At 38.9% G+C, this 25519-nt stretch overlaps 2 protein-coding genes across 5 annotated transcripts; both read right to left on the reverse strand.

Annotated features, from left to right (window-relative positions):
- Positions 1–304: 304 nt before the first annotated feature.
- Positions 305–12336, reverse strand: nr1h5 (nuclear receptor subfamily 1, group H, member 5). 3 transcript variants are annotated; one of them, XM_026927899.3, is made up of 11 exons: positions 12172–12336; positions 9314–9454; positions 6930–7283; positions 6160–6300; positions 4352–4503; positions 3629–3724; positions 2922–3021; positions 2703–2819; positions 2515–2607; positions 1530–1643; positions 305–836 (listed from the first exon to the last, which is right to left on the reverse strand). In XM_026927899.3, the coding sequence occupies exons 1-11, from the start codon at positions 12305–12307 to the stop codon at positions 628–630; spliced, it is 1653 nt and encodes a 550-aa protein (XP_026783700.3). In that variant the 5' UTR covers positions 12308–12336; the 3' UTR covers positions 305–627. The 3 variants fall into 3 exon arrangements, with proteins under 3 accessions (XP_026783700.3, XP_026783701.3, XP_034162662.2); XM_026927900.3 differs by lacking the exon at positions 2515–2607; XM_034306771.2 differs by lacking the exons at positions 1530–1643; positions 2515–2607.
- A 1143-nt stretch (positions 12337–13479) lies between these two features.
- Positions 13480–25227, reverse strand: slc66a1 (solute carrier family 66 member 1). 2 transcript variants are annotated; one of them, XM_026927902.3, is made up of 8 exons: positions 25111–25227; positions 21869–22064; positions 20800–20929; positions 20492–20579; positions 18925–19097; positions 18665–18757; positions 17545–17730; positions 13480–14691 (listed from the first exon to the last, which is right to left on the reverse strand). In XM_026927902.3, exons 2-8 carry the CDS (start codon positions 22060–22062, stop codon positions 14608–14610), a joined length of 948 nt encoding a protein of 315 aa, XP_026783703.3. In that variant the 5' UTR covers positions 22063–22064; positions 25111–25227; the 3' UTR covers positions 13480–14607. The 2 variants fall into 2 exon arrangements, with proteins under 2 accessions (XP_026783703.3, XP_026783704.3); XM_026927903.3 differs by lacking the exon at positions 25111–25227 and adding an exon at positions 23523–23671.
- Positions 25228–25519: the final 292 nt, after the last annotated feature.

The raw sequence follows: 25519 nt of genomic DNA on the forward strand, positions 1-25519 counted from the left end.
TCATCATACATCTGTAGTTTCAACAGACGGGGTGCAGTCAGATGCGGGAAAGAGGAAGGCTTATTTATGTTTGCATTCTGACTGCGATTCACTTCACAGGCAACAGAGGGCTCTAGAATTACAGACTGCTCCTTTAAAGAACATTGACCATGTAACACGTCAACAGACGTTTGAAATGGACAAATCTGTTGCTTTGTTTCATTTTTGAAATACACTATCATTTGGCGCAGACATGCAATTAAAAAACTCAAATTCATTTTGAATACAACAGACTGCGTGTAATGTTAACAGACCAGACAACAGCTTTGGAAACATTTGTATATTTTTGAGTCAGGCTGTTAGGCCTCAAATATAGTGAAAAATAAATGCAACTCCAGGTCAAAATAAGTTTGTACAAGGGTATAACACATTGAATTGGACTACTGTATTATCAAAAATAAGCTGCAGTTTCTTCGAAAAGTCCATTTTCACAGAACACATCAAAGGAAGAATGCTGATCCAGCCCCTTGTTTGTGCCAAATCCCAACTTACAACATGTTTTCTGTGCTTAGACCAGCATGCCTGCTCAGAATGTTTATAAACACAGGAACTGACCATGTAGTCCTCTGTCTTCCTGAACAGTGTGTCTCAATGCTGCATGTCCCAGATCTGCTGCGGTCGGAGTGTGAGGTGGTTGTGGTGCAGCGTCCTCAGCTCAGTTAGCCGCCCGAGCAGCCTGGCGAAACGACATGGCCCGTGAGTCGTACCCTGCCCGTTCCTGCACACCTTGGAGAGCAGCTCCAGAACAAATTCCTGCAGGTTCTCTACACAGCTCATTGCACGCAGATATGGTCTGTCTGCCTCACACACAGAGAGAAGAGGAAAAATATCATTACAAGATCTAATACAGCGCTGTTCTTTGATTTAACAGGAAGTTATGTGGAAAGTGTGAATTAGAACAATTTCTATTTATAATTATAAGTAATATGAACCATTAGTAACTGTTTAATTTAGGATTGCACCATAGTGCAATCTGAAAACTAGTGTGTGAAATAGTGTTTGACAACTATACAGTCATAATGCGACCTGTTTCTAGTTTCACAGCAGTGGGAAAAAACGGATATTGTGGTCCGTGAAGTAGTCATGCAAGCGACTACAAATTAAACATTAACTTTTGTGTAAAAGTAAGCAGCTTCAAAAGAAAAGAAAAACACTTGTGTAAGGAATACATCACTTGGGGGTGTGCTGTTATGGGAAAATAATCAACGAGGGGCTTGAGTAATGCATGCATGTACTGGATTATTTTCCTATGACAGTCCCAAGTTGCTTTATTTCTCTTATTCTATAGCAAATTTGGCAGCAAAAGGTAAAGAATGACAGATGCAGATTGTGTTTCAGAGAAACCACAGACTACAAAGTCCTCTGTCCTGAAGACTCTCCCATGAGAGAAAACTGTTACAAAGTGCCGACACTGAAGGCTTCTTCCATAAATGTTAAATAAAATCTCCTGACAGAATTATGTGTCATATCATTATGTGAAGCCTGCAGACCTGAGCACAGCACTGAAGTAGCAACGAGAAGAGCGTATTCAGCATCCGTCACTGAGATGGCTGCCATACTGTGGAAGAAATTCAGCACAGGCCCCAAGAGTTCCTCACTCATCCCTGCCCACAGACAAAGACCAGAAAGAGGACATCATAATGTCTTCTGCTAATACATTCTTTGGCTCTCACTGTCTTAATGAGTTGAACATAATAAACTGCAGTTTTAAAAAAATTAAGACTCTGTTATGTCTTTTCACCGCATTTTTAAGCTAACTAAATACAGCACTACACTAATGTTTCAGATAAGTATTTAGCTTAGCTAATGTTACCTCTGCAACAGTAACTATATGACTTTAGTAACTAGCCAGATTTTTTTAACAAGCTAGCTAATGTTTAGCCAAGTGTTGTGTAAATAAATCCCAGAAGTCACAAGATAGCTTACATTGGTCCAAGTATTATATTGTGTAAACAAGTCGCAAAGCTAGATAACATTAGGCGAATTACTATATTGTGTAAACAGTTAGCCAAGGTATTAGCCACTAGCAAGCTAGATTGTTCATATTTGGTAACATTAGTTAAACACAGTACCGTTGCCAGATAAGCAGTTAACACTCCAGCAGTAGCAGTTTGACTTCAATACATTTCAAGGTTTGCTATCAAGCTAGTCAATGTTAGGTTAAGTATAAACATGTAAACAAGTAGGCAAGGTTGCTAGCAAGCTAACTAACATTAGGCCAAGTATTATGCAAACAGGTAGCCCATCTATCTATCTATCTATCTATCTATCTGTCTGTCTGTCTATGAAAAGGCCTCCTATTATCTAATTAAAATATTAGCCAAGTAGAAATTGTCAACAATCAAATATGTGCAAAAAGCATATACTTCACTGGTTTTGAGCTAGGCTTCTGCCTTTAAAGAGCAGATAGCTTAAACTTGCTATTAAATTATACTGCATAACACAATATAAAAAACATCTCACAGTAGCAGTCACCTGAGTTTAATAGCATCTCATGACTGCTGGTCTTAGACTGTGAGGTTTTCACCCAGCCGTGACTGGAGCCACTCGCACTGCCAGGATACAGAGCTAATGAGAAAGAGACTCAACCTTAGTGACTAGATATAAATGTTGTGCTTGTTTGGACTCCTGAGTAGAGAGTACACTGATCAATGCAGCCTTACATGAGCTGTACAGGGATGGATTCTCAGTGAACTGTTGAGCCAAGAGCAGGAACATGACCTCCACAGACGAGCTGGAGAGAAGAATGCTCTGATCAGCACTGTCCAAGAGCTCAAACCCTGAACAAGCAAACAAACAAACACCAAACACAGATTAGCTAATCAATCCTGTTCTCACGTCATCGGATTTGTACTGATTCTGTGGAAAGAGACGTGTCGAACCAGGTATGCTCTTTGAGAACTGCAGAAGTCTTTCTATTTCGAGAGGTGTCAAGTCGGTCAAACGATCAGCACCATCTTGTAAACAGGACCACTGGGACACCTGAAATGATACAGGAATATTATGAGTTCCTGGACAGGTTTTTCCCAAACATAATCCTGTTGTGGCCTTTTGACTGACAATTTTTAAATCATGACTCAAAGTCCACATTATGTTAGTACAAGGAAAACACCGAACTGGACACATAATTGGGAAATGTGGGAAATTCCAAAAGCAAAAGCTAATTGATACCAAAGTTCATATTGCAAACATAAAACTAGCAACCACTTAACCTGATATACTGTATAGGTTATCATCAAGTAGTTCCAATATAGGTCCTCACAACAGTGTCATTAGCATGTGTACCTTTGTTGACTTTGTTGCTTGTTCATTTGTGCTAATTACCTTTGGTTCTTCCACACTCTTAATTTTTATTATTGAAAAAGAAGGTTTGGCCATATTGTAACATTCACCATACCAAGCTAGCTAGTGAAAACCCTTCACAGCAGAATTTGTGCCCCTACACAGGGCTCTAGTGTTAACTTACCAAACTAGCTCCCCTCTTAGCCATGGTCCTAGTGGGGATTATGCTAAACATGCTAGCCTGGGACTGGGCTTAATCAGTGACCTTTTGCAATGATACACACTAAAGCCATGCTGACATACGCACCCGGAAGCGAGTGCCATCTTGAGCTCTGTACCGACGATAAGCTTCCACAATTCTGTTCAGGACACATTTCTGCTCTCTGGACAATCCTGATGGCACCTTAAGCACACAGAAATCCAAACAAGACAACCATGCTTACAGAGAATTGAAATACTGGCAAGTTGATTACCATTAAAATCTCTAAAATAGCAAAAACATTTACACTGTCTGTCTTGTGGAAGTGATAAGGCTAGGTGACTGGACTATTATTCGGTCTTGAATATGTTTTGCCACTTATCTGAGAGGCTTCATCAGTGAATCACTGCTATCTAAAGACTGTGTGTGATTTTCAACTGTGATGGGGTCCAGAGGTGTGAATCATCGACATATACATTAAAGAAACCTGGTGTAATGGAAGAGTAAAGGAAGCCAATGTTGTAATGACTTGATTACCAGTACACATCTCTGGATCTCAATCTCATCATGCCACAGGTGCAAATCATTGTGTTTAAATAGTGGGGATTTTCCCACCATTCAGTAAAAATGATGAAGTCCCTGAGATGAGAGTCGCAAAAGCGTCTTCATATACACTTTTCTGGGACAGAAAATGATGGACTAAATCTGCATTACAGGATGCTAATAACAATCATATTGTCCAAACAATGAAATAAATTCACTGACTGTCTGAACACCTCTAAGGACCTTCAGAAATGTAGCTCCTGGGGATTTTAGAATTTTAGCTCATACCCGTACTGGTGCAGGTAGTCTGCTGGTAGAGGACACATTTCTGCTTTCACTGCTTTCCTCATCCTCAGTGGCAAGCACTGAAAGTGAGTCTCCTCTGTGCTTGGCCCCCTTTCTTAACCTCTTTGACTGGCACTGCACTTCAGTCAGCAGACCTGTTGGACAAGATCAAAGAGCTGAACAGCGCAAATCACCTTTCTCATTCTGTTTCATGTTCTAGCAACTATACACGTATACCTAGTGGCCAGTTTATTAGGTACCTACATTCAGGTCATATTAATCTAATGTATGGCATGGGGCTGGTGAATATATGAGGCTCCACTACTCCGACACTATATGAAAGGGACTACATGGGGCAAACATCCAACACACATGAAGAAAAGATACAAAAGGAACTTCAGTTATCAACCGGCACAATGATGCACAAACAGCAAAGTAGCAAAGGAGCATTATAAATTTATAATTAGCCCTATTTATAAATAGCCTTACTTCATTACTTCGAAGCAACTTCATCACATGACATCACAAGTCATTAAAGTTACTTCTCAGTAACTCATATTCCAGGACATATTCCAGTTAAATGGCTCAGAAGACGTTTTCCTTTGTGCTCCATTCTTAAACCTCTTTCCCAACATTTGGAACACATTAAAACTACCAAACTATATCAAACTATATAACTAGCCTACTAGCCCCTTTAAGGAACAAAATCATTGTGAGTGATTTGGGTTTTCTATAGTAGCGTCCTAAAGACAGTGTAGCGGCCCACCTGAGGGGTGTGATCCTGGACTATAGCCCTGGCAACCTCTTGGCTTAACATGGTCCATCTTACAATTCATGCAATGGCCATTTTGTCAGGTACACCAATCATACAGGCGTAGGTATAAAATTACTGACATTACCATTAACAGTTTGTGTTAATAGTCTTCTAGCTTTCATTAGTGTTAGTTTCTGAACAATTAACACAGCATTGCTGCTGCACCTGATACACTTGCGCCAGCACCACACACACTATCATGTCCTTTTCACTGAAGGATCGAGTAGAGGAGTGCTGGCAAATTATACATAGCAACAGACAGGCTGCAGCCGGTAACTGTAGACCCATAAGGAGCACCTATATGATAGATTTATCTCATAAAATGGTAAAATATAGGTGTAGATAATAAAATGGGCAACTGAGTGTAATATGTATGCAAGGGGGAAGCTGATTGTAGTCCATTGTTCTTAATATCTGAGATCAAGTAAAAACATTATAGTATAAGTAGGTTTTAATCTCTCTAGTTTGATCAATCTGATATGTAACAGATAGCCCATTTGGTATGCATGCTAGATCAATCATTTATGTCTGACCCAGGAAGTATTCATTCTCCTGGGAGCTAAAGCTGGAATGTAACTCACAGAAAAAAATAAATCCGTTTGGCACTGTGTCCTCATCACTTCCTGCATGACATCACTTCAATTTTATTTTGTTCATTAATCTCAGAGGAAGCCAGGCTTAAATCTGGCACAGTCAATAACATGTAAGCTTAACACTATACGATCCATAATAATAATAATGTATGCCACAAGACTGCAGATTCTGTCCATCAATATCCAGTCTTGAAGCCCCATAATCTGACACAGGAAGTTCCACAACTTTAAATGTATTATTGGAAAATAATCAACTTCAGGGTGTAGGAACAACTTCGGTTCACATCGGGCTGCATCACAACACCCCATCACTGATTATTTTCCTATAACAGCACACCCTGTTGTGTTTTATTCCTTACGTCACCAACCATTCATGAGCCGAAGGAACACAGAGTCTCACTCACACTCAGCTAGCATGCCGACGGCTCGACACTTGCGCAGTCGGCAGTCTTGGCACTTGCGACGCATGTACATGTCCATCTCACAGCTGCCACCACTCTTGCAACGATACACAGCCTTCTTGGTGACACTGCGCCTAAAGAAGCCTGTAAAGAACACAGGAATAAGAGTGTTACCTTTATTTAGCAACTGTTGTAGAAATGTCATAGTAGAAAAAGTACTAAAGATATACAGTAGATACTTGAAAGAAGAGTACATTACTTATCTACAAAGTTTTGTAGTGTAACATTCAATAATACATAGTAGGACATATTCCTTCTTTCCATATAAATATATATTTTTATGGTACGTTGATTTATGGAACCAGAAATCAATATTCTCACTGCAGGTGTGATAAAATAACCGTGTGACAGTATATTGTGGTAAGAAAGTCTGAAATAGTTACACAATTAATGTTACACACTACAACAATAGATGAGGATATTACAAAAAGCTATTTCCCAACGCACTCTCAATGTTGCTTAAAAAAGTTATTTTTTGCATTTGAATTTTTTTAAATAAAAAAAAGTTGAAAAAGAATTATGGATTAATTACCAATTTTTTATACTTTTGTGGTATTTTTAAAACTGATTTAAAGGAATACTCCAGAATTTTTAACTTAAAATTGCAGGAGTATTCCTTTAAATCAGTTTTAAAAATACCACAAAAGTATAAAAAATTGGTAATTAATCCATAATTCTTTTTCAACTCCAATAAGCACAATAAAGATTAGCACCTTTGCAGCCTTCACAGGTCAGAGCATTGTAGTGGTATCCTGAAGCTTTGTCCCCACACACCACGCACAGTTCGTCCTGACCCTTGACCCGAGCTCCGGGCCCCAGTCGGGGTCTCTTCATGCCTGGTGTCATGCCCATGCTGCCTCTTGCCTGCCCGTGCAGCTCCACATCTGCTTGGCATGGAGGCTCGGGACACTGCGGGCTGTACGGGTACGCTGGGTTACATGGTTGAGAGCTGGGGGGTCCGTACACAGAGACTTGCACGTTCGCTGGATTGTAGTGCTGCTGGCTATAGGGAAAAGCCTGCAGATCAAGGTCCTGGTACGAATATCCCAACGGATCCACCAGCACATCTGTGAAAAGTGAAAACGTCATAGTATGTAATAATGTTTTTCATATATTTAATATGCAGCACAATGGGATGCGCAAAAAGAGGTCAGTATGATTCAGAAATGAGTTAAATGACAAAGTGCAAAGAAATTCTCGCCTGGAACGTGATGCACATTGACAGACTGTGTTTTAGGAATTATTTGATGGCTTTAATGAGACCTCTGGGACAATAAAAGACTCAGAGCAAGACCTTGTGAACCACTGAGTGACTCTGGAAACAGGATGCAGCTGAAGAGCTTTTGTAATGTTTATGATATTAGTTTGCTTTGGTTTTGACCTTTGATAATCACACTGAATCAGTATAGACCGAAACGTCAGCCTTATGAGAATGGGCTTGGGATTTGTGAAACATTTCACAAGTCATTCCACAGAGAGAACACGTGTTACTGCTGGCACTGCTTCTGAAACACATCTGTGCAGCGAGACAGGATTGCCCTGATTCGCACCTACATGTTGCAGAAAGAAACCTGCAGATTGACAGGAAATGTGGATAAACACAGTAGAAATAAATCAGTTTATCAACACGACATAGGTAGATGCATATGCAGTTCTCTGTTTGGCTGTGAATTTAACAGAATATTTCAGCATTCTGTCAACCTTACCTTCATCTACCACATCTGTAGCATATGTGTGATTAATACAGACAAGAATTTTGACAGTTCCCTGTACTAAGAAAAGAACGGCAAAACTTTAAACTGACTTCTATAAAGTAGTCTAAGAGCTGTTGCCGAATTCTGTCAATAAATGCTTTCTATATGCAACTCTTCAATGCAATTTAAAAACTACATTCTTTTAAATGAAGGCTCAGACATGAGACAAGGCTGTTCTTATGTAATCTTCAAACACCGGAGCAATACAGTCAAAGCATTTTCAGTTTCTTACATTTTCTCCAAGGTTTTGTGCTCTCTGGGTGTGATCACGCCCACACAGCTATGTTTGTAGGACATGTCTACAAATATTTCCAGATGACTACAGAATTCATTATAGCGTTCTACAAAAATAGACATTTTGCATACATGTTTTACTAATGCTATTAGATATCTTATTATACATAGGTTTCAGTACCAGGTTTCTTGAGTCAAGTATGTCAAAATTCTTGTTTATGGTAATTGAAAGTGATAAGGTTGGGGAAAAAAAAAAGCTACAGTAGCCCTTTAATAATTCCCCACATCCACATGCTTGTTGGATTTCACTGTTTTTCATGTTTTCCGCTCTCCATTTGTGACACAGCATCTCATTCATATCACTCAGCCTCCCACTTCCCTTTTCTCCCAGATGTTTTCTGTCTTGTTCAGCCTGGGATTCACTGTGTGACACGGCTGAGCTCACATCTGTTTGTAAACTACTGGAGTTCTCTATAAACAGCCATGTTGGTGAACACTGTTGCTCACATAATGTAATGTAACCCCAGTCTCCACCCTCATCATATTTTGCTATCTTTATATTATCGTTATATAGATATAATGGGGTTGCTCTGTGGCACAGTAAGTAGCATTGACACTTCACAGGTCCACGGTCTCGGGTTCAATCCTGAGCTCAGGTTACTGTCTGTGTGGAGTTTCACATATTCTCCACATGTCCAAGTGTGTTTCCTCTGGATTATCTGGTTTCCTTCCAATGCCCAAAAACATGTTGGTGAGTGAATTGGGAAATGTGTGTGAATGCATGTGTGCATGGTATGATGGACTGCCAATCCATCCAGGGTGTATTCCCATCTCACACCCAGTATTCTTGAGATAGGCTCTGGATCCAACATGACCCTGACCAGGATAAAGTGCTTACTGAAGATGGATGAATGAATGAATGAATGAATCTAGACCTAATAATCACAAGTTATGTAGATCACTGGTTTTGCTTTTAAGGAAATATACAAAATGTAACTTAGCATGCAAGCTAGAACCAAAGACTGGAGATATAAAAATACTGAAGATATGAAGTGTTAAGTTTCTCAGTATAAACAGTTACATAGGAGTTTTAACAGGAAGAACCTTACCATAGTACTGTGGTTCTGCAATGCCGTAAGCGTCTGCTCCAGAGAGGTAGCCTCCAGTCATCATGCCCATCTCAGGATCCATCCACTCTCTCATCTCCACTGCTGATTTCCCAAACACGCACTTCACAGAGACGTCCACGTCTAACGCAGATCAGGATACAGTCAAGAATTCATTATACACACATCTCAGTCTCTCAATCTATTTCTTTCAACTGAGTAGTACTTTCTGACATAGACTATATCATGTCTGGAGTTGGAGGATCTATATTTAGTGGATGATTCAAACACAGATCATAGAGGTCTAAGGAGGTCAGAGTGCATAGAGACATGGGATAAGGAGTGTGAGAATAGGATGGAACAAGTCCCGTGTGTCTCAACAGCTGCTCTGGCGACGGTTTCAGAGAGCGGCTCATGAAACGGAGGCGAATCCCTGGTGGTCTCTGTAGGTTTGGCGTGGAGAAGGACATCCAGCTTGAGACCTTCTATGAGCCACCTGAATGTGCGGAGCACATTTCTAGATACAGATACAAGAAATAAGACTGTACTGGGAGCCATATCTGGACTTCACAAAGTCCTTTCTAGTGCCGGCTTCTCTCACTTCCACTATGACATTACTTTCATCCTAGAGGCTTCAAATCTTCAGTGAGTAATCAATGAACAGATCCAGTGATCAGGTGAGTCTACGTAAAATTGCTGAACCATGAGACCTTAGAGTTTATTTCCTGTTTTCCAAAGCCTTATCTGCTGCGTGTGTATGTTGATCCACAGTCTGTGTCGGTCGATCTGTGCGTCCCATGGGAGGAGAGAGTGATAGACGGCTCATCTCTGATGCTCTGCTGACTGTTTGCTCTGTTTCACTGTTTGCTACGGCTCTGTTTGTCTTGCAGTTAATATTTGACCCTGAGGATTTAGGATTTTAGGAGCTTCAACTAACCCCCTATCCCACACACACACACACACACACACACACACACACACACACACATGCACACAGAGAGGTCCTGAGTGGACAGAAAAAAGACACCATCTTTTAGACCCTTTGCATAAAGTCATCTTTATACACACACTACACTATTGAGACAGAGTGCCAATTTGATGGTACTTTCCTGATTGATTGTTCGATGTGGGGGAGCCGTTATGATAGAGCCATTATTAGCATTTCTACATCCTGATGGAGGGAGGACTTTTGTTATTTCTGTTGCCGTCCATCAAAATGACTTGCAGGTCATTTCCTTACAAATCCAGAAGAAGGAAAACAGGACCTTTGCCTGGTTGCCGCACACAGCTTCACTTCACACAGGGTGAGAAAGAGCGGGACTGTTGAACTCCCTCTGAGAGGCGAGCGGGTTAAAGAGTTTGAACGTTCATTCATTTTTCATGAATACCATAAATAGCAACATGTATAGCTTGCTTATTCCTTGGATGAAGGGGCAGGGGTGGTCTTGTGTTGCAAAACCCTCTGGGCGTAGGAGTTGTGTTAGAAGACAGAGTGAAAAGAGATTAATGATCCTGAACTTCCCGAAACGTTTTGGCTGTAACATATCAGGCCACACTAAACACCAGCTTACTACTTGATCATTTCCTTTGCCCCATTGAACCACAAAACATGGTCTATCCATCCATCAATCCATCTATTTTTTTTTTTAAATGCTCTACAACATTGTTTGGCTCATATGATGCTGTGTTTATGGATCCTAACAGGAAGCAGACTCTTAGATTAGAGTGGCCTTGCAGGCTGCGTTGGTGGAGGGGGGGGGGACTAAAGTCCATGGTCAACTAAAGAGATTTCAGTGGAGGAGATAATCGGTAGTCATGTTGCTATTCAAAGACTGAAAGCTCCATTAGCACTTTTATCCTGATTCATGACTCTGACAGTGCGGGAGAAAAATGAGGTGTCATAACAGATAGCCGACACTAATTGGTTTGTTTGAACATAAACTCTTCTCACATATCTCTTCTCCAACTCAGCCTTGAACCCTTAGTTGTCCCAGTGACCTCTTTTTTTATTTGATATATATTGCTTATGTAAATAGAATCACATTAAACTTTATATACATCAGTAGAGTGACAAAAGTGAAATGTGATGGGGAATGACAATAAAAACAAAGTAAATTTTTTAAAAAAAATCTATGGGGGAATAAATCTGTTGATAACATCTTTATCTTCGTTAAAAAGAACAAATGATCTTGTATGCATGTGTATATATATATATATACACACACACACACACACACATGCATAGAAGATCATATATACATACATACATACACACACATATATAGATAGATAGATATAGATATAGATATATATATATAGATAGATATATGAATATAAGTGTTTTTAAACATATTATTTTCATAAATAAATAAATAAATACATTCACCTATGGAGCACATTAATCAATAATCTGTGTATATAATCACACCATTATCATATTAAAAGTACTAATATCATTAGATATAATGAAGCCAATGCCAAACAAATTTCAAAAATGGTAGTGTGTGTTTTAGAAGTGTACATAGTGCAGTACAATGAATTTTTAAAATATGATGAACATTTTTATGCATTAAGACAAATACATATAAATGTACAGTATATAGACATATAATGTTCTGCTCCTCGAAAACATTAAACATCTGTTGGCTTTTTAAATTCCAGCACCAAGACCACACACAACATCCTGTCCTCATGTCTTAAAGCACACTATATATCATTATGCTGAATTTTATTTACATCCATATTAAGACTGAACCAAACATTTAACATCATATCATGGAAAAAATCAAGTCTTTATCCTACAAATAAAAAGCGCCGTAACCATCTCGTTATAAATAAATGCAGGATTTTGGAGTACTCACCAGCTCTGATGTTCTCAGCGTTGGCTCTTCCAATATCCTCTTGATTTGAATCCCCGTACATTTGTAATGCTGACACAGGGCCAGCCTCTGACATCCAACACTCACCAAACACACACACACACACACACACACACATGCACTGAACAAACAGTGCTTTTTCCCCAATTCAAACTGTTCACTCAAACACATACCAGCACATGCAACACACATCTCTGGACTTACACACATAACACAAAATGAAGATGACCAAAATATGAAGTGGGTTTTTTATTATGAGAAGATGTTTAATATGATCTGTAAAACAATATAAGAAAGAAGAATGAGATGTTGATACAGTTGATACAAATATTGTATGAGTTTTTTTTTTAAAGCATAAACTTTTTTTATTAATACACTTTGCTTCACTTTACCTTAAGATTTACTGGATTAACTATTTAGCACCCATCTTACTCTGGTCAACGTGTACATGTAGAGACCATGAGAACACATACTACCACATTTGCACCAGTGAAAATGAACAAGATGCATGGATTTACTTGAAAGGAGTGAAAGCGAAGGCTTTAGTGTCTGAATTGAGGCTCTCATTAGAACATTCCCAGCGTTCAGTATTTATAAACAGCCCCCGTTCAGGCTGCTGATGGATGAGCCGTCACTATCTCTGCACTCTTCCTGCGGCCTCGTGGAGCCCTGCTGCCTTTCTCGCTCCATCCTGGAGTTTCACAATCAGAGCGACACAATCACACTCTCACTCCCTCACTGTCACTGCGCACACACACACACGCGCACACACACACGCGCACACGTACAGTGTTCTGACCCTCGTCCTGCCTGGGTGGGCTCTCACAGAGGGCAGGAGGGACATTTTTAAGGTCACACATTCCAACCCAGTTCCCTTAACTCACACGAGAGTAACGACAGTGACTCGGCTAATGAGGGGAAACGACACGAGTGCCTTTTCCAGGAACAACATGCAACCGTGACAGGAATCATGCCGAGTTAAATGACTTCCACAAATAAGGAGCACTTTTTTCGGTTGTGACACTCATGGCACAGCACGCATGAAGCCTCTGTGATCAATTTACACCTATGTGAAAGACACAATGAGAAGTTTTTCTATATGGGTAATGTCATGCTGATGAAAGTGAAATTCACATCAAGCTACTACATGGACATAACATTGATTAAAGGAATACTCCAGCTTCTTTTTTTTAAACCTGAGCTCTATTTAGCAGCTATGTAGAATATGTGTGATTACTCCAGATAATTTAAACAGATTTCTGTTTCACAGTATTGAGAAAAGATACCCTGTTGAATAAAAAATTACAGAAGTTTAATAGCAGTTGTCAAACTCAGTGACTAAATATAACGAAATAATTAACCATGTAACCAGCGCAAATTCAAAACAACCGTAACACACTAAAGGTCAAGGTCCTGGGACGAGACTGAAATGAGAGCTGAAATGATGGTATGTGGTTATCCAACTTTCCAACTCTGTACAAAGCAACTCTAGTTTTGTACGCCTTTCTGAAGATTTCTGGCATCGATATGTTATTAGATTCACACAACGACACTGATATCGCATGAGCACAAAAATCTCAGAAAGGAAGAACTATACAGATATTTATTTACAAATACATTTGATTCATCAATGCAAAATTTAATGACTTCCCCAACAACTGCCCTTTGACTTTCATTACAAGCAAGTCCAACTAAACATGTCTTCTTTTCTTTTCTTTTCTTTTCTTGTCTTTTCTTTTCTTGTCTTTTCTTGTCTTTTCTTTTCTCAGTAAAGGGGTTTAAATTAGTGTCTGTTTTTTAACTAAAATTACAACAACAAAAAAGTCCTCCCAGAATGTTAGGCTGTGAAATCATCTTTAGTGCAGCCTTTCAAAGAAGCACAATTTCAAATAGATAAAAACTAATTTACAAAAATAAACATATTTTAAGATTGAAAACCCCCAAAATAACAACTTACTATAAAAAAACAAAGACAGTCAGCATCCTAACCATCAACAGTGATTAAAAACATTTACAACACATGCAGACAGTTTATTCCTAAAAACAAAACTCTGTAAACAAAAGACGTGATCTGTAGCACTTCATCATGTCCATGTGACATGTGGCTCTTCTCCTGATGAACATATTGCACCATTTGGAACATCATCCAAAAAGGAATTGTGCAAATTATGAAATATAAATGCTGCAAAAGATTTCATGTTTTTTAAGATGAGTCCGTTTGAGTTTTTAAAAACGTGTAGAACTGTAAAAACCCACAATTAATATAAAACTACTATTAATACAAAATAATGGGGGGGGAAAAATGAAGAAAAAAAAAGAAAAAAATGTGCTTTTGACAGTCATTTGTGCTCAGGCATGGAGGAGTGGGAGTCGAGCATGAATGTCTCGAGGTCTGAGCACACCCGTGAGGATGACGACTCAGTTAGTCAGAAGAGCAGCGGTCTCCTCGTTGTCCTCTTTATTCTGTGAAGCTTTACTGTACATCATAAACTGCACCGATATCTGAGGATGAGGAGTGAAGGAAAACAATTATAGAGCAAGCACTAGAATTAGAAAATATATTTTCTCTCCCACACTCACACACTGACACACACAGAATATAACTTACTAATGAATGAAGCTCATTGCTCATAACAGGAAAAACACACAACAGGGACTCACATCAGTACAGTTTTCAGGTGCGTTAAAATAATCAGGATTGCATTTAAACTATCTTCTAATCCTGGTTTAAATTTTTTCACCTGGTCCTGGAGTAACTCCACCTTTCATATTTTGACTTGATTTTTTCCCTGTTCCACCACATCCGATAAAAATGTAATAGTTATTTAAAAGAGCCGGCATGCATCTATTAGAGCAGGAAAAAAATAAAAATGTGCATGTCAAGAATTCTCCAGGATCAGCTTTTGAGCTCAATGTGCTAGAAAGCAAAAATAATAATAATAATAATAATAATAATAATAATAATAATAATAATAATAATCCAGGAAATACGTAAATTATAAGAACAACATCTGTAATATAAATATATGTAGTCTTTGGTCATTAGGTTTCCTGTAATAGATGTAACATCCACCTCATTTCTATCTATCCATCAAGACTAAAACCTCAAACTTCACGCCACAAAAACAGTTTCTTTCCATCCACAACTGGCCTCATCAGCAATACCCAGGACCCACAATGTTCTCTTATCCGCCTCCGTGGACATTACACATCACATTAACGGAAAACCCCACTTCTCTGTTTCATATGCGTTACATTAACGCACACAACTCAGACGGCTTTACTGCAATTCTTACTTCAAACTGTGAGCATTTGCACTGGCCCACTTTTGCACATCCTGCACTAATGTACAGTTAATGTCTCTAACTTTTTATTTTCCTAAATTTTTATATTTCTATATTTATGCTCATAGTCGTTTACCTTATTAATATTGTTTTTATTTCTTGTATTCTACTGTTATACTAAGCACCAGTACACCAAGACAAATTCCTTGTACATGTAAACCCACAGTACTTAATAAGCAATAAAGGTGATTCTGATTCTATACTGATGATTTTCTCCAAACACTTAAAAAATGTTTTGCTGAACCCTTTAAAATGGCTGTTTATTTCAAGCAAAATGAAATATTGCAACTTAAAAAAGGACACACCTTTCTAAAACACTCTGCACCACTTGCGGGAACAGAATCATTTTCGATTGAGATGTACATTATCAGGATTTTACTGTTGCTAGTTTCGATGTGTTGCCGTGAACTGCTTTTAAACTGGGTAGAACTTTCGGTTTTGTCTGCTGGTTGAGAGCATGAGATATGCACATTTCATTTGTGTGAGCTACTGTATGAATGTTGTGCAGGTCTTTTTTCTTTCACATGGCGGTGGCAGTAATCTGTGTTAACACAGTTAGCGAAAATGCAAGGGCCTTTTTAACCCTATGTCTACAACCACAAATTCATTTACAGAATGATATTTAGTCATGGATACAAACAAAAAAATGCAAAGTTAACAGTGAGACCTTAACTAAAGTGGATTTGCAACCAAATATTAAAAATGATAATTTACTTTATTTACTTTACTTTATATATGTTAGTTTGTCCAATTAATTTTGGTCCCTGAAATAGATGGGGACCACATATAAAAAGTGCTTTAATTACTACATCATGCACCCATTTTAGATGTAAATGCCTCAAATTAAAGCTTAAAGTCTGTACTTTTTTAGCTCATATATATTATTTCATTTCATTTCATTTCATTAATTAGTTAACTCCAATATACTGTAGTAGACATTTATGATTTTCTGTGTGTGTGTGTGTGTGTGTGTGTGTGTGTGTGAGAGAGAGAGAGAGAGAGAGAGAGAGAGACTGGCCCTCTGGTATTTTGATGAGTACTAATCTGGTCCCCTTTGACAAAAGTTTGGACACCCCTGTCCTACATGGTCCCTACTCCTCAATCATACCACAAGAGGGCCCCCTGCAAAATCCTAAACCAGAGTAAAAACCATGTCCTCGCCGCCCCTTATTGCCAAAAGATATTACTACAATAATTTTAAAAAAAAATCTGTTTTCTTATGAGACTTAAGGAACCTTAGTGGCTGCTGTATTAGTGAAATTTTTATAATGTATTTTTCCATAGTAGTCATGCTGTTAGACTTTTTAATACAGTGTACAGGATTTAAAGTTGCATATTTTGAGTTCTGGGCTCCTTTTTGTTGCTACTTTTTTAACACAGACCTAACAACCCTTTAAACAGAACAAATACACAAACAGTGTCTGTGAAAGTGGTACAAATGTGGCAAAGAGCAATGTTGCCCATAGAGCTGATAAGAAAAAGTGAAGTGAAGTGAAGTGACTTGTGGCCAAGTATGGTGACCCATACTCGGAATTTGTGCTCTGCATTTAACCCATCCAAGTGCACACACACACACACAGTAGTGAACACACACACACCGTGAACACACACCCGGAGCAGTGGGCAGCCTTTTTTGCTGCGGCGCCCAGGGAGCAGTTGGGGGTTCGGTGCCTTGCTCAAGGGTCTCACCTCAGTCGTGGTATTGAGGGTGGGAGAGAGCGCTGGTCATTCACTCCCCCCACCTATAATCCCTGCCGGACACGAGACTCGAACCCACAACCTTCAGGTTCATCTTCGGGGTGCAAGTCCGACTCTCTATCCATTGGACTGCCCCATGGATACGTATAAGAGATTGAGATGGGGTGGTACGAGTAATTTTTTTTTTTTTTTTAAATGTGTTGCTTTCACGAATGCAAGCCACCACAAAAACAACAGAACCAGGCATCAGACTGCCACTATGGACACATTCTGGAAATATTCAGCACTCTTTTTTTTGCGACTGAAAGGATACCAGTAGGTCAAGTAAGAGCGTTCCCAGGCTGCCGATGAGCCAGGGCAGGTGGTGGACGATGTAGCTGATCTCGCTCTCCCCTCGCTCCGGGTTCTTCACCAGCACACTCAGTCCGTACGTGACATTACCCAGAATCACCAGGGCGAACAGAAAGAACGACACGCCCTCTGTCGACTTCCTCCGAAACTTTAAAAAGAGAGAGCAGATGAGAAAGGGTGAAGGTGAGAGATGCCAGCCGAGGCATTCAGAACATGCTGTGAGGAATGTGAAGTGACACACACCTAAAAAACAACTGTATACTACTGACACTCAGTGAACATAGCAAAATGAACATGCTAGGATAGACCATGTAGTGAGATCATGAAAAAGAAAACGGACCAGTATTTTGTCATTTATACATGACCTACAGTGTTTTGTCCTATAAATTTACTATATTAGAAACACCTGTACAGCTGCACATTCATACAACTGTCAAATCAGCCAATCATGTGGCAGCAGCGTAGTGGATAACATCATGCAGATACAAGTGGTGGTTTGAGTTGGTTGAGATGGGCTGGTTTGAGTATTTCAGAAACTGCTGATCTTCTGGGATTTTCACACACTCTAGAGTTTACACAGAATGGTGTGAAAAACACCAGAGCAGAGCAACGGTTCTGCGGGTGGAAACGCCTTGTTGATATACGAGGTCAGAGGAGAATGGCCAGAGTGGTTTGAGCTGACAGGAAGGCTAAGGAGCTCAAGAAACCACTCTTTACAAGCATGGTGAGTAGAAATGCATCTCAGAACACTAAAGCTCGAGGCAGATGGGCTACAATAACAGAAGGCCACATCAGGTTCCACTCCTGGAAGCCAAGAACAAGAATCTGAGGCTACAGTGTCACAGGATCACCAAAACCAGGTGATGGTTTTCTAATCTTCTACTGGCCAGGATCAGTGAGTCTAACTGAATAAATAAGCTTTGGTTTTGTGTCATTAAATTTTTAGCTATGTATTTTTAAGTGAAGTGCTTCAGTAGAAAAAATCATTACAAAGTTTAATAGTTTTATCAGATGGGTATCAATATCGATTGACACTCGAGGTTTCAGTACCAGGATTGTTTTACTGTGACACCTCTACTTACATTTGTGACAATCTGTGGCAGCCTGGAGCAGAGATAAAGCATCGAGGAGACCGAGCCGAATGTGAAGCCGATGATCTCCTTAGTGTTGAAAGGCTAAAGAAGAAAACAAGTCAATACAATATGGACTGCTTTACCAGATAAACATGAAGCTCAGGTCAGGACTAACACAATTTCAATAAAGAATCGACACGAACTGAAACAATGTGACGTTTCACAAATCCAAAGGACATCAACAAATTCACAAAGCTGCCTTCGCTCACCTGTATTATATTTGCATTCAGCTCATCCACAGCCAGCAGCGTTCGGCCCCTGAAGCCCGAGGAGGTGTGTGTGTGTACTGGCGAGACGGGGAACTGCAGCAGACAAGAAAACGCACCGAGCGCATACAGCGCTCCGACTGCATACAGCACTGCTCTGTTGTCATCTACACACCCTAGAGAAAGAGTTTCACTCAATACACTCCTACAGCATAGGCATGGCTTTTGACCCTTAGGCCCATGTGTTAAGGAGGAAACTGTGTAAGAGACATAGCGATCATCTTCTCTGCTACATTTATTTATCGGCTCCTGTAGAACAGCAATCAGAGACCTCTGCTTTTGGACATGTGACTGTGTAGACAGTAATGTGTTGTAATAAGAAAGTGTTTATTTGGTCAAGGGATATATTGATAAGCATGCACTGATGTCACTAATCTTCCAAGAGTACTTCAATTCCTTACATAACATTTAAAACATGTAATTAGGAAAAAAAAAACGTTTTCTAAAAGTCAGTGTTTTCTCTTAACAAAAGATAAAGACACAAAATTTGGTGGTAGTCTGAAGAAGTAGTCTAATGTCATGTCTACAAAAATCTGGTTTTGGCCAAAATTAGGTTTTATGACTATTAAATATTTAACATAAATATATTTCACCGAAATGAAGTGGACACGTTTTTTTTTTTTAATTATTATTTACTTTTTAATCTTGCTTAAACTATTTTCCCTCCAGGATCATGTTGGTAAGGAGCCAGCTTAATGCATGCATGTCTACAAGCTTGTTAGCTGAGTGTGATTCCCCTCACACAGGGAACGTCAGATCAAGTTGTCAGACAGTTACACGCTGTAGTGAAACTTTGATCAAGTTGTCAGACAGTTACACGCTGTAGTGAAACAGACATAAGCCTAATCAGTTCTGTTTGTAAGCAGATTCCGGCTGTCAAAACGTCTGCGATGCTTCTGTGCCGCAGTCAGAATGAAATCGTTAAAAGCAATTTTCTCCCTTTTCACGCTTGCAGGTAACCAGGTTTTTAAAACTTTACTTGTCATTAAGCTACATGCAAAACTGAAATATATTTCAGGGAAGTCTGTAGTTTTCAGAATTATATATAGGAGATAATGTCAGAATTTCACCATGTAGTTTTCTCAGTTCACCACACAATCCGAAACGCCTTTTTATTTAATAAATTTAATAAAACATTTAATAAAGTGTTTGCAGCTGTTGGCACTGGACTGGAAATGATTCTGCATTGATCTCATGCAATCACTGACACCACCCAAATTCTGATTCATAATAATAATAATAATAATAATAATAATAATAATAATAATAATAATTTTATTATTATTAATATTATTATTATTATTATTTTTATTTTTATTTTTATTATTATATGTGCTATATTTAGCACAGTATCTATTTCTTGTATCTGATTCCTATCATTACGATGCACGCTGCCTTAAAGTCTCTGTACATTGCGCTTACTAAGTCAAAGACATTATTGGTAACAACAGGAGACATATCTGAAGTATGAATATGCTTTAAAAATATATTAAAAATGTACGCGACTCACTGTCTGACAGTTTGTTCCTCATCTTATAGTAGGTATACATGCTTAACATTAAAAGGTCAGCCAGGACATAGTACACTGCAGTGTATTTCTGTAGGACAGATAAGAAGAGGGACAGAAATTCAGGAAGGTCAGCAAATCATACTACTTACAAACAGACACAAAGTGCTAACTGGTTAACGTCTAACAATGTTTACATGTAATGTTTTCCCAAGATTCTCCAAAAAAAAAAACACCAAAGGCAAATCTCTCATATCAAAGCTGTTCATCGACCCGGAGCTTATTGACATTCATATGTATCTGTCTCTTACCTGAAGAGGAAGCTGGTCAGCTAAAAAAGAGCCTGCAAGATTACACGAGTCGCCTGCAAGCCACAACAACAGAAACCAAATGGATAAAGCGCTGTCCATATTCCCCGTCTTACACGAGCTGTAGTACTGCCTAAAAAAAACAATATAAAGCAGTCAGATCAGTCGTTTTGTTTAATTTCCTGCAGCAGAAAAAACTTACTTGCTCCAATTTTTATATCATAAACAGAGATATACAAAAGAGCTTACATAACTGTACAAACAAACAATGGAGGATAAAATCAATGACAGAGTGGTGTGATGTGGAGTTCATTATTTTCCTCTAACAGCATGTCCCAAAGCGTGTTATTCCACTTACACCACTGCAATTTGCCAATAATTACAAATCTTAATTTGTTAACGAATGACAAATCATACTTTTTTAACCGCTAATAGTTTATATAGTATAGTTTATAGTTCAACAATGTTGTGATATAAACAAATACGAGAAATACCAGTGATGAAAGTAAAAACCCCACATGACTGAAGTGTCATTTACATTTACATTTATGGCATTGGGCAGACGCCCTTATCCAGAGCGACTTACAATTATCTCATTTATACAAGTGAGCAGTTGAGGGTTAAGGGGCTTGCTCAAGGGCCCAGCAGTGGCAGCTTGGTGGTGCTGGAATTCAAACACTCAACCTTCCGATCAGAAGTCCAACGTCTTAACCACTGAGCTACCGCTTCCCTTCCAGTTCCCTTGAAGTGTCAAATCAAAACGAAGCTTTCACTACAAATGATATGATCTTTGTTGTATTGATATGATTATCTTCCACTGATAAACTATAATTGGGAATTTGTTTTTTCATTTAATTAGTCCAAGCTGGCAAAAAGCAAATGTACACAATTTTGCACTTTGCCCAAATTCTGCAGATCAGCTAGGATGATCTACAGAAGCAAACACAAGCCAATTATGTCTTGGCTGATCGACTACATTTACTGTAAACTGAAACAAGAAATGGAGGATTTCACCAGATTATGATACAGGACTTAGTGTGGATGAAGTTTAAAGTCACGGAGTTGGACTTACGGGAAAGAAGACACAATGAAGCAGACGATGGACAGCAGACCGAGGACCACGCTGCTCATGTCCCGGGTGTCCTGAGTGCACTCTCCGAGTACGCTCCAAATCCATTCTGAGCCATTCGGGCAAAGAGAGCTGAAATTACCCCCATCGCTGGACAGAAATCTCCCGCTGGACAGCACACCATCCTCGTCTGACATGTCTGTGAAAAAAGATATGATAAATACTACTATACTGTGAACTAATTCAAAAAGTTACGGTTTATAAACTGTTTATGCAAGGAATAAAACAACAGGGTGTGCTGTTATAGGAAAATAATCAACGACAAGATGGTGTGATGTGGCCTGACGCAAAGCTGGGTTACTTTTACCACCACAAGGTGATTATTTTCCAATAACAGTATGTCCCACAGTGTTTTATTCCTCTTATACTGCAGCAATTCACAAACAATTACAATTTGTAATTGATTAATGAATGACATCTTCTTAACTGTTAAAAAGTTAAAAACATGTTGTGCAACATCAGTGAAACAAGTTCGTTCCTGTTATCACTTACGTTATAGCAGCTAGAAGCAGTTCTTGAAATTAATAAGACAAAAAAAATGCAGCTTGTTACAAAGCACTGACGCTGGAGACTCCTTCCATCAGAGGTATAGCCAGGAATTCATTTATATACTATACTAAATAAAACCACTGCATGATCTGTACAATTCTGTACAACACTGATAAGTGCAAGCGTGTTCATGCGTTGCACAAACAGAAGTGTAAGTGGATGACAAACAGAAGTAGGATCAACGATTGAAACATTTAAAGCAATCTATCCTCAACCAATCTGGCCTTATTAATAATGTTGCTATAAATGACTTATTACGGTTACACTGAACATTATTACATTTTAATCATTAGTAATGGTTTAGTTATTTAGTAATGGTTAGTAATTATAAAACCAGATCAACCCTTTTTTTTCTCCTCACGCAGCAAACTTCCAGCACTTCAGCAGCTCTCAGAGGAATTAGCAGCCCAAACAAAACAAAACTGTATGATCCACACATGGTTAATCCTGTTCGTCAACATAGCACAATCAAATGCGATTAAACAAACCTACAGACATATTTGTTTGACATCTGATGTGGGTAAATATGGAGGAATCGTAATGATGACGTTGTAGATCATTTATTAAGAACATTACAGGTTCATTTTTAATGCAATTTCAAAACAAAGTTATTTGATACTGTGTGTGTGTGTGTGTGTGTGTGTGTGTGTGTTAAAAATCCATTAAAAACTGTTTGGTACTGTCATAAAATATTTCAGAGGAGGTTCACACCTGAAATCCACCCAGTTATGCCCCAGGCTTTCAGAACTATTAAATAAACGTCTCCTTACAGAAAACGTCATCTTATCAATGATTATACGTGTTTGTGTGTTAAATAACCGCACTGATTACTACCTTTTGTTATTCTTAGTTTATTTATAATTATCTGTTACCATAGAAACGATAATGTGTAAGAACAGGCGCATTAATAGAAACCTGTGATTTGCCTGGTGGCCGGAGCTACTGTCCGAGCTGCTGTTATTGAAAATCAGCTGAGAAAAAGTCTAAATACAGCTGAGAAAATGATTAAACTGATCTGAGTCCACACAAACGGAGAAAATAATCGTACCTGAAGGTCAGATCGTCAGAGGTAGACAGAAACACAACCTGTCCGGCGAGTCCGCTTTCGTACAGCGACAAAAAACAAGCGATCAAAACAATGTCGAGAAAGACTTCCTCAGTCGATGCTGATTGGCTACCTTGTATCTGACGTCACACCCATGCGTCATCGCAACGCCTACACTCTAAAGTGGCTTCCTATTAGACATCTAGTGCACTAGGTAGGGCATAACAGTTACAATAGAACTATTATTCATGTAGTGCACTAAGCAAGGGAGTAGGCAGGACATTTGAGATTCATCCAATCGGACTGAGATTTACAGCTCTCAGAGGGCGCTGAGGGAAAGCTATATGCGTGGCGAATACTTGGAAAATGATGATTTTTAGGAATTTGGTTTGGGAAAATGTTTGTATTTGTGTTCATTGGCCACTATAGTACGACTGGCTAACATTTAGTAAGATAAGATAAGCCAGCTCAAAACCTGCAACGTGGTACTTTTCCAGTTTCACTTTAGCAAATGGTCTTTGGCAGAAAAACCCGGTCACTGTTCTCTATCTGACTGTTTTCTGCTGTTCCAGGCGTCGCGAATCAATTGAGTCGATTCTAAGAATCGATTCCTCTCAATCATTTTCTCGAGTCTAGATTCTGAAGATGAAATCACAGTGCAGGCAAATAAACAGCGGAATTAATTAAATATACTGTACACTGTTATGATGAATCATTTATTAACTTCATGTGGGCTCGTCTCAGCTGTCAGTTTCACTGTTAGGATGAATAGTTTGATAGATAAGACATAAAAGCTGTTTGGCTCGAATTTGACCTTTTTATTCACCATTTTATCACCTTATAGATTCAGTCGAAAATGCTTCATTTGTAGCTGATTACTATATACAATTGACAATAATAATAATAATAATAATAATAATATAATTAATAAAATTAATAATAATAATAATAATAATAATAATAATAAATAATAACAATAACCAGAAGAACAATAGTAATGATAATAGTTGTAATAATAATAAGCAGTCATCCTCATCATTTTAAAAATAACTTATTTTACGTTTTCTGTGCGCGAACTTGAGCTGAATCAAACTCACTCTGATGAATCCTAACTTTTAGAGTCGACTCTATTCCCAATAATCAATTCTTTTTGCACTCGAGGGTCATAAGACTAATGTAACAAGTCTAACTCACTCGATATCTTTTCCATAATAAAGCTAAAGTCTGTAGTTTTGTGTTTTCTTTACGCGAATAAAAATTCACGGTGTTGAATCGACTCCTAAGCCTAAGAGTCAACTCGCTATTCCCAACATCTGGAGTCGGAGAATCGATTCTTTTTCCCTAGCAGTAGCTCTGTCTGCGTTTTCGCACTCCTTTACCACATGCAGTGTAATAATAAGTCTTTCCGAAAAGACATCACATTATATAAAATCTCTTCACTATGCGTCCTCACGTCACGTGCCAGTCTTATGGAGCCTGCTTACAACTTTAACACAGCTAGGATCTGCCATTGACTACATGGTGAAACAGGTCGTTAATGCTGTTACTGCTGTAGATCCTACAAATAAACACTGAAGTGCTCACACTTTACCTTGCGTATCTAATCACCTTCCCGGAGCCCTAAGCGTCTGGATCTCCAACACCCTCCTCCTGCCTATATCTGTCAGTGAAACAATGCCTTCATGGCCCTGTGTAGTGCACTGTATGTCTTATAGGGTGTGATTTAGGATGCAACCCCAGACGTCACCTGACTGCCTCTCATGTGACCTAAAGTTTGGCAATTCAGCACAATGGGCATCTGTGTCTGCAGAAGTGTTAACATACCACAATGTTCATTATAACAGAAAAATAGCCACGTGCTGGACAACATCCTGTAGAAACAGGAAGAATGAAAAGATTACACATTTCAGTCCCAGAACTGAAGCAAATATCTCTTCTCTTAATGGGAATCCGGCTCAGCTCATAGGAGTCAATTCTTTCGGCTCCCAAATGGCCAGTGG

Source organism: Pangasianodon hypophthalmus, chromosome 8 (genome assembly GCF_027358585.1).
Source record: "Pangasianodon hypophthalmus isolate fPanHyp1 chromosome 8, fPanHyp1.pri, whole genome shotgun sequence".
Taxonomy (NCBI): domain Eukaryota; kingdom Metazoa; phylum Chordata; class Actinopteri; order Siluriformes; family Pangasiidae; genus Pangasianodon; species Pangasianodon hypophthalmus.

Excerpts from the sequence above, each read along its gene's own strand:
- nr1h5 (XM_026927899.3), bottom strand. The coding sequence starts at position 12,307 with ATGTGTGTGTGTGTGTGTGTGTGTGTGTTTGGTGAGTGTTGGATGTCA. Across the intron at positions 2,820-2,921 it reads GTTCTCAAAGAGCATACCTG|GGTTTGAGCTCTTGGACAGT; the intron begins GTTCGACACGTC and ends TTGCTTGTTCAG. Across the intron at positions 1,644-2,514 it reads TGAGATGCTATTAAACTCAG|GGATGAGTGAGGAACTCTTG; the intron begins GTGACTGCTACT and ends GTCTGTGGGCAG.
- slc66a1 (XM_026927902.3), bottom strand. The coding sequence starts at position 22,062 with ATGTCAGACGAGGATGGTGTGCTGTCCAGCGGGAGATTTCTGTCCAGC. Across the intron at positions 20,930-21,868 it reads TTCATTGTGTCTTCTTTCCC|GCAGTACTACAGCTCGTGTA; the intron begins GTAAGTCCAACT and ends TGTTTTTTTTAG. Across the intron at positions 20,580-20,799 it reads CTGACCAGCTTCCTCTTCAG|AAATACACTGCAGTGTACTA; the intron begins GTAAGAGACAGA and ends TCTGTCCTACAG.